This window comes from Pan troglodytes, chromosome 15 (assembly GCF_028858775.2).
Source record: "Pan troglodytes isolate AG18354 chromosome 15, NHGRI_mPanTro3-v2.0_pri, whole genome shotgun sequence".
NCBI classification, from domain to species: Eukaryota; Metazoa; Chordata; class Mammalia; order Primates; family Hominidae; genus Pan; species Pan troglodytes.
Genome location: NC_072413.2, coordinates 52844446 through 52859813, shown reverse-complemented (window position 1 = coordinate 52859813; position 15368 = coordinate 52844446). Strand labels below are relative to the sequence as shown.

Genomic DNA, 15368 nt, shown 5'->3' with positions numbered 1-15368 from the left:
AGCCTCTGATTTCAGATGTCCTAAACGATGCTATATTTGATGAAGATCATGATGAGATGGTGATCGTGAAGGACATAGACATGTTTTCCATGTGTGAGCATCACTTGGTTCCATTTGTTGGAAAGGTAAGGTTCTCTTTGTTGTTTCCCAGCAATTTAAAACATAGTGAAAGTTTTTCAATTAGAATAATTATATTTAAAATTTTTAGCTGCCAATTGCTGATATCCCAGGTATTTACAATTATACATATATGGTTATTCTTTATTAACCTGACTAATAACTTGAAACTTAAAAAACAAAACCAAAGTAGCAGAAGGCTCTCAGGATAAGCCTTTCATGTTAAATACCAGGTTCATAGGTTAAAATTATGAGGTTTAAGTAGCATCTCTCTCTCTCTTTTTTTTTTTTTTTTTTTGTAGCTACTACAGGCTCTGAAAACCTTTACCCTTTATTTATTTATTATTAGCATCCCAATCTAGAGATGCCCTTTATTTTAACTTGAATAATGTTTGATCCAAGATAGATATGTATGTATGGCATGTCATGAGCAACAATAATTGCAGAATTTCTTGTGACAGAGGTTATGGTATTTGTGGATTTGTTTCCATTCCTTTCTATATTAGGAAAAGTGAATCTAATGCATTAGATTCCTCAGCACCTCTGTGAATTTCTTTTGTCAGAAATGTTTACTCCTAGTCTTATGAAACTTTAGATCTAATCTAGTTTACAGGAAATCCAGAGGCTGAATGGAACAAATCCAGAAGGTGGGGCACTCTGCTGAACAGCTGGCCTATTCTCTTTTCAATAGAGAATATTATGGGTGGGAGCACTATTTTAGAACAAAAGGGACTTAAGAGGTATAACCAAATGCAGTGTAAATACAAATGTGTGACTCTCCATTGGATTCCTGTTTAAACAAACCAAAAGTAAAACATTTGAGACAATTGGAGGAATTTAAATCTGAGTTAGTTATTAGATGTTGTCTAGGAATGACTACTTAACATACCTTTAAGAACATGTGGTATAGAACAAAGAGTTGTCCCATTTCCCTACCCCCATCATAATTTTATTTAATTTTGACTCTTTATTAATAATCTTTAAACGGAAGACTTACAAGAAGCAGTGTTATGAATACTTATATACCCATCAACTAAAGTTAAAGTGTTAACCTTTGCTTCATTTTTGTCTTTGTTAAAGTATTGTATCTTTTCACTTTTTTATGGAAATAATATATAGATAGAAAATGCATAAAACTTAAGGGTGTTCCTTACCACTTCAGAGATCAAGAACTAGAATAGGCTGGCACGGTGGTTCATGCCTGTAATCCCAGCACTTTGGAAGGCTGAGGTAGGTGGATTGCTTGAACCCAGGAGTTCAAGACCAGCCTGGGCAACATGGTGAGACCCCATCTCTACCAAGATAAAAATAAAAATTACCTGGGCATGGTGGTGCATGCCTGTACTGCCAGCTTCTCGGGAGGCTGAGGTGGGAGGATGGCTTGAGTCCAAGAGGCAGGGGTTGCAGTGAGCCGAGATTGCGCCACTATATCCTAGCCTGGGCAACAGAGCCAGACTGCCAGACCCTGTCAAAAAAACAAACAAACAAACAAACAACAACGAAACCCCCACAACTACAATATGTGTAGCATCCTGGAAGCTCACCTCATTTCTTTTCTCTTCTTAATCCCTAATCCATCCTTTGTATCAGTTTATCAACTTACAACCCTATGAATTCGTTTTCTTGTTTTTCAACTATATGTAAGTGGAAAGATTCTACGATATGTACTCTTTGTGTCTGGCCTCTCTTGTTCTACATAGTCGGATTCATTGATGTCATTGCCTGTCATTGTAGTTTATTTTCATTGTTATATCTTATTCCATTGTACAAATATACCACAATTTATCTATTCTGCTCTTGGTGGACCTTTGTATTGTTGCCTCTTTTTTTTTTTTTTTTTTTTTTTTTTTTTGCTATTACAAACAATACTGCTGTCAATACTTTTTTGGAGTACATGTGCATGCTTTTTTTTTTTTTTTTTTTTTTTTTTGAGACGGAGTCTCGCTCTATCGCCCAGGCTAGATTGCAGTGGCGTGATCTCGGCTCACTGCAAGCTCCACCTCCCGGGTTTACGCCATTCTCTCACCTCAGCCTCCTGAGTAGCTGGGACTAAGGGTGCCTGCCACCATGCTGGCTAATTTTGTTGTTGTATTTTTAGTAGAGAAGGGGTTTCACGGTGTTAGCCAGGATGGTCTTGATCTCCTGACCTCGTGGTCCGCCCGCCTTGGCCTCCCAAAGTGCTGGGATTACAGGCGTGAGCCACCGCGCCCGGCCCTAAAATATTTTCTTACTTATCCACAGTAGCACTATCACAAAATTAACAATAATTCTTAAATAGTGTCTAATAACGAATTCATATTTAAATTTCTCCAATCGTCTCAAATGTTTACTCTTGGTTTGTTTAAACAGGAATCCAATGGAGAGTCACACATTTGTATTTACATTGCATTTGGTTATACCTGTTAAGTCCCTTTTGTTCTAAAATAGTGCTCCCACCCATAACATTCTCTACTGAAAAGAAAATAGGCCAGCTGTTCAGCAGAGTGCCCCACCTTCCAGATTTGTTTCCTTCAGCCTCTGGATTTCCTATAAACTAGATTAGATCTAAAGTTTCATAAGACTAGGGCTAAACATTTCTGATAAAAGTAGTTCGTAAGGGCTGGGCACGGTGGCTTACGTCAGTAATCTCAGCACTTTGGGAGGCCAAGGCAGGTGGTGGATGTATCGCTTTGAGCTCAGGAGATTGAGACCAGCCTAGGCAACATGGTAAAACCCTGTCTCTACCAAAAAAAAAAAAACCAACCAAAAAAAAAAAAAAACGAAAAGCAATCAACCAAACAGACAAACAAAAAAACAAGCAAAAATTAGCTAGCATGGTGGCATGCACCTGTGGTCTCAGCTACTCGGGAGGGTGAGGTTGGAGAATCGCTTGAACCCAGGAGGTCGAGGCTGCAGTGAGCCGAGATCACACCACTGCACTCCAGCCTGGCAAGAGAGTGAATCCGTGTCAAAAAAAAAAAAAAAAAAGTAGTGCTTCATAAGGGTGCTGAAGACTTCATATTATATCACATCAGGGCCGAGTGAGGTGGCTCATGCCTGTAATCCCAGCGACTTGGGAAGTCATGGTGGGAGGATAGCTTCAGGTCAATAGTTCAAGACCAGCAAGTGAGACTGTCTCTACCACAAAATAAATTTTTTTTTTAAATTAATTGGGCATGGTGGGTGCATACCTGCAGTCCTAGCTACTTTTTGGGAGTCTGAGGCAGGAAGATTGAGCTCAGGAGTTTCAGGTTACAGTGAACTATGATCATGCCACTGTACCCCAACCTGGGTGACAGAACAAGACCTTGTCTCTAAAAAGAAAAGAAGAGAAAGCAATCAGAAAACCCAGATACATCACATCAGAAGCCATATCGTATCTGGAAATCCTGCAATTAATAATGAAGGAATCTTTGAAAGGGAATCTATTGGTGAGCAAATTAGACACAGAAAGCCTATGACTTGTTCAAGAGGATAGAGAGAGTTAGTGGCTTGGCTGCAGCCAGATCCAAGGCACTGATTCTGTACTCAGCCTGTCACCATTTTATCCTGTTACTTTCTGCTATTACTTCCTCAGTGTTTGTGTTTTTGCTACCTTTGTTTTAAAAGTATATTATTTAGTGATTTTTTTTTTTTTTGAGACAGTTTTGCTCTTGTTGCCTAGGCTGGAGTGCAGTGGTGCGATCTCGGCTCACTGCAACCTCCGCCTCCCAGGTTCAAGCAATTCTTCTGCTTCAGCCTCTCGAATAGCTGGGATTACAGGCACCCGCCACCATGCCTGGCTAATTTTTGTATTTTTAGTAGAGATGGGGTCTCACCATGTTGGCCAGGCTGGTCTTGAACTCCTGACCTCAGGCAATCCACCCAAAATGTTGGAATTACAGGTGTGAGCCACCACTCCTGGCCTATTTAGTGATTTTGTGAAATGGACATTTAAATTACCTAGGATCTTAAGACCAAAAATAGTATAAACAATGAACAAATTCTGTGTCTGCATGGAAATGTAAAAATTTCAGACAGCATAGAAGACCTTGGTTCATGGGAAAGTTTTAACTCTCTAATTTTTCTTTGAAATCCTCAATGTTCAGGTGCTATTTTACTTTTTCCTCCTGCCAACCAGGAAGGCAATGAGGTGGACTTCTCAAATTCCTAAAGCATAGTGCCAATGGATGGGGAAAAAAATCACTAAGTACTACTAGATCAATTATGTAAATAGTAAGTGAACAATGAAAACAGTGTTAGCAAACCATGATGCCGTTGAGTCTCTAATTTTATATTCGGTTAATTAATTGCCTACAAGTGACCATTTACTCTATTAATCTTTTCAGAGAACTAGTGTTTTTCGTATGTAGTATTTGGCCCAAAAAGAGTAACTTTTATATTTGATATTAATTGGTGCCATTTAAGATAACATGAATGGCCTGGCTGTATATTGGGTCCTTTAAAACTTAGTTCTTAGGGTGCAGGTTCTTGCCAAGCCATGGTGGCAGCAGTGCCCTTTTTCTCCAGTTAGGAAGATGGGGCCGGGCGTGGTGGCTCACGCCTGTAATCCCAACACTTTGGGAGGCCGAGGCGGGCAGATCACAAGGTCAGGAGATCGAAACCATCCTGGCTAACACGGTGAAACCCCATCTCTACTAAAAATACAAAAAATTAGCTGGGTGTGGTGGCAGGCGCCTGTAGTCCCGGCTACTCAGGAGGCTAAGGCAGGGGAATTGCTTGAACCTTGGAGGCGGAGCTTGCAGTGAGCCAAGATTGGGCCACTGTACTCCAGCCTGGGCGACAGAGTGAGACTCCATCTCAAAAAAAAAAAAAAAAAGGAAGATGGTGCACTCTCTAGCAGCTTAGAAACCAGGAAGCCAAGCACAAAAGGGTGTGGAGACCTTCTGTGCTGCAGGGCTTTGCGGTGGGATCTTAAGGCTGCTGTGATGTGTGGAATGGCAATACTTATGCTTACAGTTTTTGCCATTTAAAGGAGGCTTTCCTGTATACATTTTAATGTTGCTATGAGATCATTTGCCTTTCCTTGAGAATGTTTCTCCTCCATAAAGAAGAAACTTGCAGATTTGTGTCAAGAGTTCAACTTCACAGGTAAGTGTCAGGGCCGTGCAATTGACTCTTGAACAACATGAATTTGAACTGCATGGGTCCACTTAGACATGGCTCTTTTTCAAGCAAACACTGATCAAAAATTCTACAGTATTTGCAGGATACAAAACCTGTATAGATGGAGGGGCAACTTTTCATATATGCAGGTTCTGCAGGGCCAACTGCGGGACTTGAGTATGCAGGATTTGGGTATACACAGGGGTCCTGGAAGCAATCTCCCGCATTTACCAACGGACAACTGTACAAGTTTGTTATTTGATTAATAGACTCATACTTACATATTTTGCTTTTACTGCATTGATGTAATTTTAAAAATACATATATAAATGTTTCATTTTCTAAGTCTTAACAGTTCCAGATGTTTTCAAGGTAATACATTGTTGTGATAAATTACATAAAAGTGTACTATATTCTTTCTATATTTCCTTATTTTGTCACAAAGAAGGCACTGTATTTTCACTCAGCTAATGATTTCCGTCTCTTCTCTGAAGGTCCATATTGGTTATCTTCCTAACAAGCAAGTCCTTGGCCTCAGCAAACTTGCGAGGTAAGTGTGACTGTGCAGTGAACAAGAATACAGGTTTATAGGACCTGCCCTCATCTGCTGAGAATCTATCTCATCAGGCTTTCTCTCTTTACCTGTATGGATCTAACTTGGAAGTCATATTGCAACTTAAAGACTTGGAGGGTCTGAAACACAGATGCCCCTTCCTTCTCGTCTCCTACTGCCTGCTTCCTCTTCCACTTCCCACCCTTTCTTCCGCAGATACATACATCCTGGAAGTCTCAGCCCACCTCTTTCTCTGCAGAGCCTTCTCTGACTGGAGAGGTCCTGAGCTTACCTTCAGTCCAGCCCCATCCTTTAAGGGGGGTTTAGCTAACAGTGAGGGGTTGGGGAAGAAGCTGGGCAGGGGTCTAGCTGCAGTGCTCTGCTGTCAGACTTGTTGTCAGGCCTGAGGACTCTTCTATCCTTGTCAAGGGGAGTGCTCACCTTCTTTCCTTTCATACAACACTGCTTTCAGACTTGTAATGAAACTTCCCTGTGGGATCCCCAGCCTCAACCCTGCCTTGCTCTGCACTGGATGCCTCCAGGCATATCTCAGGGGTCCTGCAGGCCAGTCCGTTCATGTCTAGGTTCTTTGTTTCTGCAAACACAAGACTGCCTGCCTTGGCTTTGCACAGCTTTATTCTGATACAGTGTTCACGCTCCTCGCTCTCATTTCTCTTTCCTGCTACAATCTTCTTTTCTGTTCTTTATCCTGTGGGTTCATGCCCTAAAAAATTCCCTTACTGCCTTTTTTATTTGGGTTTTAGGAGAGGTGATGTACATACACGTTCATCTGTGTTTAACTGGAAGTCAACATGGGGGTTTGTGTTCAGATATCTCTGGTAGGCCCCAGCCACCAATATTTTATTGCCCTTAAATATCCTTGTTGTTTCTTCGTATAAAGTTAGTGAATTTTGGGTGATGGAGGAAATACTGGGAGGTGTGTGTGTGTGTGGAGAGAGAGAGAAAGTTAAGAACAAGATGGAAGGGGTCGGGTAAAGTGTTCCTACTCTTTTTTTTTCAAAAATAATCAAGCTAAGTTTGAATAACTTGAGGTTATAGTGACCATATCATAATTGAAATAAATGAGTCTCGGCCGGGTGCCGTCTTTCACACCTGTAATCCCAGCACTTTGGGAGGCTGAGGCGGGCGGATCACTTGAGGTCAGGAGTTTGAGACCAGCCTCACCAACATGGTGAAACCCCATCTCTACTAAAAATACAAAAATTAGCTGGGCGTGGTGGTGCACACCTGTAATCCCAGCTAATCAGGAGGCTGAGGCAGGAGAATTGCTTGAACCCGGGAGGCAGAGCTTGCAGTGAGCCGAGATTGTGCCACTGCACTCCAGCCTGGGCGATGGAGTAAGACCCTATCTCAAAAAAATAAAAATAAAAGAAGAGGAATAAATGAGTCTCTGTGACCAGTTGACTGCGCTGTGGCTCTGATGTGTTCCTGTTTCTTTATGCAGGCCCTGGGATTTAACACAGTTGTGAAATGGTGGTCCTGATATTTCTCAATTCTGTGTTGGAATCTGTAAAAAAAAAACTACCCCAGCAATCTGACACCTGCCCTCTAAAGTTGTTCCTGTTACTTTGTTTTCACTTCCACTTTCTCATTCATTTCCTCTGGGGATCAATAAGAAAGTGGGTAGAAGAGACAAATTTAACTTCCCCAGTTTCTGACCTCATTCCTGCTCAGCTATTTTGCTATTAGATAGGGCTGCTTGGCACCATGAAAGAATATTATATCATAGCTGTAATTGCTTCACTGGAATAAGGCTCTTAGCACAAATCCAGAAACATTCTGGCTGCTTGCGTGTGATCCATCCCTGGTGGCAGTGCTGAAAAGTTGCTGAGAAAAAGTGTGTTGGTAGTGATTAGGAGTAATTAATCTTACTATAATTTTTATTAACAACTCCTTTCCCAGTAACTTACTCTCAACTAATGATGTATTAAGCCAATTTCATGTCAACTGTGAGTAAAAGTATCTTTACTAAAATTGGTTATTCTTATGGTTTTATAATATACAGTCTAAGTAAAATCAGCATGCTTACTGTGCAAACATAGCTGTAGGCCTAGTCCCCTGGGCCTCCCTGTCAGCAAGATTGCTAACCCTATACCTTGCCCATATAGAAATTCCGGCACTGCTGATGCCTATAACAGACTGTCCATATGTGAAAGGTGTAATGGATAGTTTCATAGTGTAAAAAAGCTTGGCAGATCACATTAGGCCTTGGTCTTAATGTAACAGCCTTCTCTGAAAAACCAACTGTTGATCATGATTAACACTTTATGGGAAATGGACTCTTGAGTGATTCAGTGAGATCATACAATAAATGGCAACCTGGTGGTAGAAGGAAATAATCTTAGTTATTTCCTTTCCAAGTGAAAGGAAAAGATCTCAAATAATTAAGCTTTTATGAAACAATACAAAGGAGTTGATTATTAGCATAGGGATTTGTCCTTAGACTAATAGGATTAAAATTTAAGAATAAAATGGAACATTAAGCCAAAGAACCAAGTGTATGTTGCTTTCAAATACTTTGCAAAAAATTTGAATAAAGAGTCTATTAAATAGAAAAGAAGACTAAGATTTTATCCAACTACTTATTCCTTATAAGAAGTAAGAATATTTAGAGAATGAAGAGGAATAAAAGCTGAATGTCTTAGCAAAACTTCACTGCTCATTTTAATCTTGTATGTGAAGTTTGTTATATGCTTGCCTTTAAGTGAATGACCTTTCAGTGCCAGTGAAGTCAAATATCAAGCAGTAAAGCCTTAAGTAACAAGAAAATGCCAGAAGTGAGTTGATCTGGCTCAACTCTAGTAGAATTCTAGAATAAACTTAGTTTGAATAGAACTTTCTTTTGTTGCTGAAAAGCCATTGAACATGTATTCATTTTCTTCCCTTAGAAATAACTGAGCCTTGGCTGGGTGAGGTGGCTCATGCCTGTAATCCCAGCACTTTGGGAGGCCGAGGTGGGCAGATCACTTGAGGTCAGGAGTTCTAGACCAGCCTGGCCAACATGGTGAAACCCCATCTCTACTAAAAATACCAAAATTAGCAGGGCATGGTAGCATGCGCCTGTAATCCCAGCTACTTCGGAGGCTGAGATGGAAGAATCGCTTGAACCTGGGAGGCGGAGGTTGCAGTGAGCCGAGATTTCACCACTGCACTCCAGTCTCGTGACAGAGCAAGACTCTGTGTCACCAAAAATAAATAAATAAATAAATAATTGAGTGAATGTGCGAAATCTTGAATTTAGAGTTGTAGTATCTCAGGTAGCCATGGCTGACCTGTTGGGTGGGCACTGTGCCAGCTACTGTGGAGGCTAAAGAAGCAGGACATGGCAGCCACCCTCAAGGAGAGTGCACAGGGCAAGACTGCAAGTGCCATGGAAATGCCTGCTGTAGCTCCAAGTTCAGAGGAGCCATGATGGCTGTGGCCTGGCAGGTGAATAGACCTGGAGGTGGAGGGATGAGCAGAATTCTAAATGGGGGAGAAGTTTCTTTAGGTATAGTTAATGCATGAGCAAAGACCAGTCAGAGGGTAGGAGCAAGGCCTATTCCAGTGGATGGGAACCAGATTGACTGATGGAAGTAAGAGTAAGTGAGGTGAGTATTAGATTACAGAGGGAGCAGTATTTTTTTTTTCTTTTTTGACTATAAAAGCAACATACCATTTAAATACAAATGAGTGAATAAAGTGAAAACTTTTCTTACCTATTTTCATTCCCCAGAGTTAGAACTAGAGATTTCTTTCACTATCCTTCTGGAAAATATTTATGCAAGCACAAACATAAGATCATATCTTATATTCTGTACTACAACTTGCTTTTTTAAATTTTATTTTATTTGGTGTTTTTTTGAGATGGAGTCTTGCTTTGTCGGCCAGGCTGGAGTGCAGTGGTGCGATTTCGGCTCACTGCAACCTCTGCCTCCTGGGTTCAAGTGATTCTCCTGCCTCAGCCTCCCCAGTAGCTGGGATTACTGATGTGCACCACCATGCCTGGCTAATTTTTGTATTTTCAGTAAAGACAGGGTTTCTCCATGTTGGCCAAGCTGGCCTCGAACTCCTGGCCTCAAGTGATCAGCCTGCCTTGGCCTCCCAAATGCTGGGATTACAGGCATGAGTCACTGCACCCGGCCAGCTATTTTTTTTTTTTTTTTTTTTTTTTGAGACAGGGTCTTTCTCTGTCGCCCAGGCTGGAGTGCAGTGGCACTATCTGGGCTCACTGCAGCCTCCACCTCCTGGGTTCAAGCGATTCTCCTGCCTCAGCCTCCTGAGTAGCTGGGATTACAGGCGTGTACCACCACGCATAGCTAATTTTTGTATTTTTAGTAGAGATGGGGTTTCAACATGTTGGCAAGACTGGTCTTGAACTCCTAACCTCAGGTGATCTGCTCGCCCCAGCCTCCCAAAGTGCTGGGATTACGGGAGTGAGCCACCGCGCCCGGCCCTGGCCAGCTTTTTAAAAATTTAAAATACCTTGAAGTTCTTTGGACATCTTTTAGTCCAAAAAGTCCAAGTTTCTTTTCATAGCTACCTAATATTTCTTTGATTAATACAATTCATTTAACCAGTATTTGCTATAGATAAGTACAGTTTGCAGTTTGAGAATTGCCAAAAAGTAAAAAAGTACCCTGGTGAACAAATTTTAGTATCTTTGTGTGCTTTGAATCTATCTGAAGTATAAATTACTAGTATGGAACTTGATGGGTAAAGGGTAGCCGAATTTTTGATATTATGAAATTGCTCTCCAAAGAGACCATGCCAGTTTATACTCTAATAAATAGATACATAGATAAGGGGTGGTGTATGTTTCTCCACACTTCGGCCAACACACTTTTCATCACACTTTTAAATCTTTGCCAAACTGATAAGTAAAAAATAGTATCTATTTTAATTTGCATTTCCTTAATAGAGCGAGGTTGAATCTATTCAGACACTTCCTGTTCTTAGCTCCAGTATTAATTTTTCCACTGAGTTATTTGTCTTTTTATTCTTGGTTTGCACAAGCTCTGAATGTTAAAGCAGTCAGGTCAGGTGCTACAGACAATGCTTCCCAGCTCGTCATTTGTCTTTTGATTTTGCTTTATAGTATTATATTTCCATAAAGAAGTTTAAAACTTTTCTGTAGTTCACAAACTTCTTTTTTTTTTTTTGGTACTTGTATGGCCACATTATTATATTTAAATCTTTGCTCCATCTGGAGTGTATTTTGGGGTGAGGAGTGAGGCAGAACCCATCCACTGCTGTGTGTGCTCACTGCCCGGCAGGTGCAGCACCCCCACTTCCTGCCTTCCTGCCCTCCCTGCTGCAGGTCTTTGCTGGGCCTTTCTTATCTTCCTCCTGGAGGGAATGTTAAGCTCCTGCCTCCTCCCTGCCTCTCATCTCTGAGGGTCCTTCAGTTCGCCCTCATGAGCTGCTGGGATGTTCTTTCTAAAGTGTGGATTGGATCATGCTGCTCCTTTGGTGGCTCACCACAGCTTTTCAGATAAAGTCCAAACTCCTTATTTAGAATAATTTAGAAAAAGCCAAAGAACAGAAATCACAAATCTACAAGTTGAAAATCTTGTATCATAGATTGCTGGGGAGTCTGATATCTAGGAATGAGACGATATGTAACTAAAAATATGCTTTATAAATCTTTACACCTTGATGAATACGTTTTTTAAAAAGATGGGGAGAGAAAGGAATGGACCAAGAGTTTGAAAGCCTGCATACATTAATAACCATTAGAAAAGGTCAAATTAATGATTTGGGGGAAAGTGCCTGGACCCAGTCAGTTTTCTAAGTGTTCTTTCAAGCTTTCAAGTAACCACTAATTTTGCATGTGTATAAATAATTCAAGAGCGTAGAGAAACCTGTGAAGTGTCAATTAATTTGATGAAGCTGCCTATTCTTGATAACAAAGCTTGATAAGCCCAGCATTAAAAAAAAATGATAGGCAAATCTCACTGATTAATGTAGTTGTAAGAATCTTAAAATGTCAGGCTAGTATAGAAGTACTGTTTTCAACATGACCCAGGGATGTTTAGTCCAAGAATGTAAGAATGGTTTAGATTAAAATTGACAACTACTGATGCTGGGTGTGGTGAACTAGATTGTAATAATGCCCCTCTTGGCACAGCATATCAAGATATAATGCATATGTACATTTTACACTTTCGGGGAAGCATGAGGCAATTCTAGTGAGAATCCACTGGAATTAGCACTAAAGCCAAAGTCTGGATTCTGTCCTCCCTTTTCCCATCCCAAATCAAGGACGATACTTACCTATTAGCATTATTCTAGGAAGAGCAGGAAAAAGAAAAAGGAACTCATAGACACATTCATAAAGTTTGGGATCAGAATTAGTACTACCTGTGTGGCCTTCAAAAAATCAAATGGAATAATTTAGTTTCAAACGACCCCATAAGGCCAGGCATGGTGGATCATGCCTATAATCTCAGCACTTTGGGAGGCCAAGGCAGGTGGGTCACCTGAGGTCAGGAGTTTGAGACCAGCCTGACCAGCATGGTGAAACCCCATCTCTACTAAAAATACAAAAATTAGCTGGGCATGGTGGCACACGCCTGTAGTCCCAGCTACTCAGGAGGCTGAGGCAGGAGAATTGCTTGAACCCGGGAGGTGGAGGTTGCAGTGAGCTGAGATCGCAGCATTGCACTCCAGCCTGGGCAAGAGCAAAAACTCTGTCTCAAAAATAAATAAATAAAAATAAATAAAACATCCCCATAGAGGTATCCTTGCAGGCAGCTAGCAGAAACTAGTGCATGTTCTCTGATGCACTTTTATCCAGGCTTGAAAGGATACCCAAAGATGAAGTTCCAAGGAGTACCATGAGTCGAGTCAGACAAACACGATGGAAGAGGGCAGATAGTAGAATTATCAGAGATAGGATATAAAACAAGTACAGTAAGTCCTCACTTTACGTTGTCGATGGGTTCTTGGAGACTGCAACCTGAAGTGAAATGACTTCAGGCAAAGTGGCATATAACAGTCCTGGAATAATGTTGTTTCATTCAATGTCATTTCATGATGATTGAGAAAAAAAAATTCCTTGCTGGGATCCACTGTCTGTGTGGAGTTTGCATGTTTTCTCCCACATCTGTGAGTTTTCTCCCACATCTGTGAGTTTTCTCCAGGTGCTTCGGTTTCCTCCCACATCCCAAAGATGCACACGTTAGGTGATTTGGCGTATCTGATCTGAGTGGTCCCAGTCTGAGTGAGAGTAGGTGGATGTGTGTGCCCTGTGATGGGATAGTGTCCTGTCCAGGGTCAGTTCCTGCCTTGTACCCTGAACTGCTGGGAAAAGCTCCAGCCACTTGAGACCTTGAACTGGAATAATTGGGGAAATCAATATCTTTCCATTAATCTTTCTTAAATGTATGTATCGCTCACATTTATTTTAGTGTTTAATATTAGAAGTGTTTTTGTGTTTATTTGGAAGTTTGTTGACGTTTTTGTGACCAGAAATATGCTGTAGGAGCTTAATTCTTATTATATCAATTAGCCTAGGGTAAAATTTGTTTTGTTCTCAGTGTTTTAGTAAAGTCATAGATTCCGAGAACCTGTCGACCTTGAGCAAGGACTTACTATATATTAAAAAATAGGCTGGGTGCAGTGGCTCACGCCTGTAATCTCAGCACTTTGGGAGGCCAAGGTGAGCAGATCACCTGAGGTCAGTAGTTCGAGACCAGCCTGGCCAACATGGTGAAACACCATCTCTACTAAAAATACAAAAATTACTATTGTGAGTAGTGCTGCCATAAACATACGTGTGCATGTGTCTTTATAGCAGCATGATTTATAATCCTTTGGTTATATACCCAGTAATGGGATGGCTGGGTCAAATGGTATTTCTAGTTCTAGATCCCTGAGGAATCGCCACACCATCTTCCACAATGGTTGAACTAGTTTACAGTCCCACCAACAGTGTAAAAGTGTTCCTGTTTCTCCACATCCTCTCCAGCACCTGTTGTTTCCTGACTTTTTAATGATTGCCATTCTAACTGGTGTGAGATGGTATCTCATTGTGGTGGTTTTGATTTGCATTTCTATGATGGCCAGTGATGATGAGCATTTTTTCGTGTGTCTGTTGGCTGCATAAATGTCTTCTTTTGAGAAGTGTCTGTTCATATCCTTCACCCACTTTTTGATGGGGTGGTTTGATTTTTTCTTGTAAATTTGTTAAAGTTCTTTGTAGATTCTGGATATTAGCCCTTTGTCAGATGGGTAGATCATAAAAATTTTCTCCCATTCTGTAGGTTGCCTGTTCACTGTGATGGTAGTTTCTTTTGCTGTGCAGAAGCTCTTTAGTTTAATTAGATCCCATTTGTCAATTTTGGCTTTTGTTGCCATTGCTTTTGGTGTTTTAGTCATGAAGTCCTTGCCCATGCCTATGTCCTGAATGGTATTGTCTAGGTTTTCTTCTAGGGTTTTTATGGTTTTAGGTCTAACATTTAAGTGTTTAATCCATCTGGAATTAATTTTTGTATAAGGTGTAAGGAAGGGATCCAGTTTCAGCTTTCTACTTATGGCTAGGCAGTTTTCCCAGCACCATTTATGTTTTCCCCATTTCTTGTTTTTGTCATGTTTGTCAAAGATCAGATGGCTGTAGATGTGTGGTATTATTTCTGAGGGCTCTGTTCTGTTCCATTGGTCTATATCTCTGTTTTGGTACCAGTACCATGCTGTTTTGGTTACTGTAGCCTTGTAGTATAGTTTGAAGTCAGGTAGCGTGATGCCTCCAGCACATGCACACGTATGTTTATTGCGGCACTATTCACAATAGCAAAGACTTGGAACCAACCCAAATGTCCATCAGTGATAGACTGGATTAAGAAAATGTGGCACTTATACACCATGGAATACTATGCAGCCATAACAAAAGATGAGTTCATGTCCTTTGTAGGGACATGGATGAAGCTGGAAACCATCATTCTGAGCAAACTATCGCAAGGACAGAAAACCAAACCCTGCATGTTCTCACTCATAGGTGACAATTGAACAATGAGAACACTTGGACACAGGGTAGGGAACACACACCGGGGCCTGTCGTGGGGAGCGGGGAGGGATAGCATTAGGAGATATACCTAATGTAAATGATGAGTTAACGAGTGCAGCACACCAACGTGGCACTTGCATACATATGTAACAAACCTGCACGTTGTGCACATGTACCCTAGAACTTAAAGTATAATAATAATTAAAAAAAAAACAAATTAGCTGGATGTGGTGGCGGGTGCCGCTAATCCCAGCTACTTGGGAGGCTGAGGCAGGAGAAATGCTTGAACCTGGGAGGCAGAGGTTGCAGTGAGCTGAGATTGTGCCATTGCACTCCAGCCTGGGTGACAAGAGGGAGACTCTGTCTCGGGGGAAAAAAAAAAAAAAAAAAAAGAACCTACTTATATATAAAAAAATTGACAAAGGAGATCGGGCACGGTGGCTCACACCTTTAATCCCAGCACTTTGGGAAGCCAAGGCAGGCGGATCATGAGGTCAGGAGTTCAAGACCGGCCTGGCCAACATGGTGAAACCCTGTCTCTACTAAAAATACAAAAATTAGCTGGGTGTGGTGGCAGGCACCTGTAATCGCAGCTACTTGGGAACC

General features: G+C 41.2%; 1 protein-coding gene and 1 pseudogene across 7 annotated transcripts in view; one reads left to right on the top strand and one right to left on the bottom strand.

The window, feature by feature from the left end:
• Nucleotides 1–15368, top strand: part of GCH1 (GTP cyclohydrolase 1) — a 60662-nt gene that overhangs the window by 37164 nt on the left and 8130 nt on the right. For all 7 annotated transcript variants that reach the window (XM_063792927.1, XM_009427837.5, XM_009427836.5 and 4 more), the window contains exons 2-3: nt 16–125; nt 5697–5752. In XM_063792927.1, coding sequence (XP_063648997.1) covers nt 16–125; nt 5697–5752 — 166 coding nt within the window. The remainder of the gene's footprint in view (nt 1–15; nt 126–5696; nt 5753–15368) is intronic.
• LOC112205500 (U6atac minor spliceosomal RNA) lies at nt 6103–6218 on the bottom strand (annotated as a pseudogene).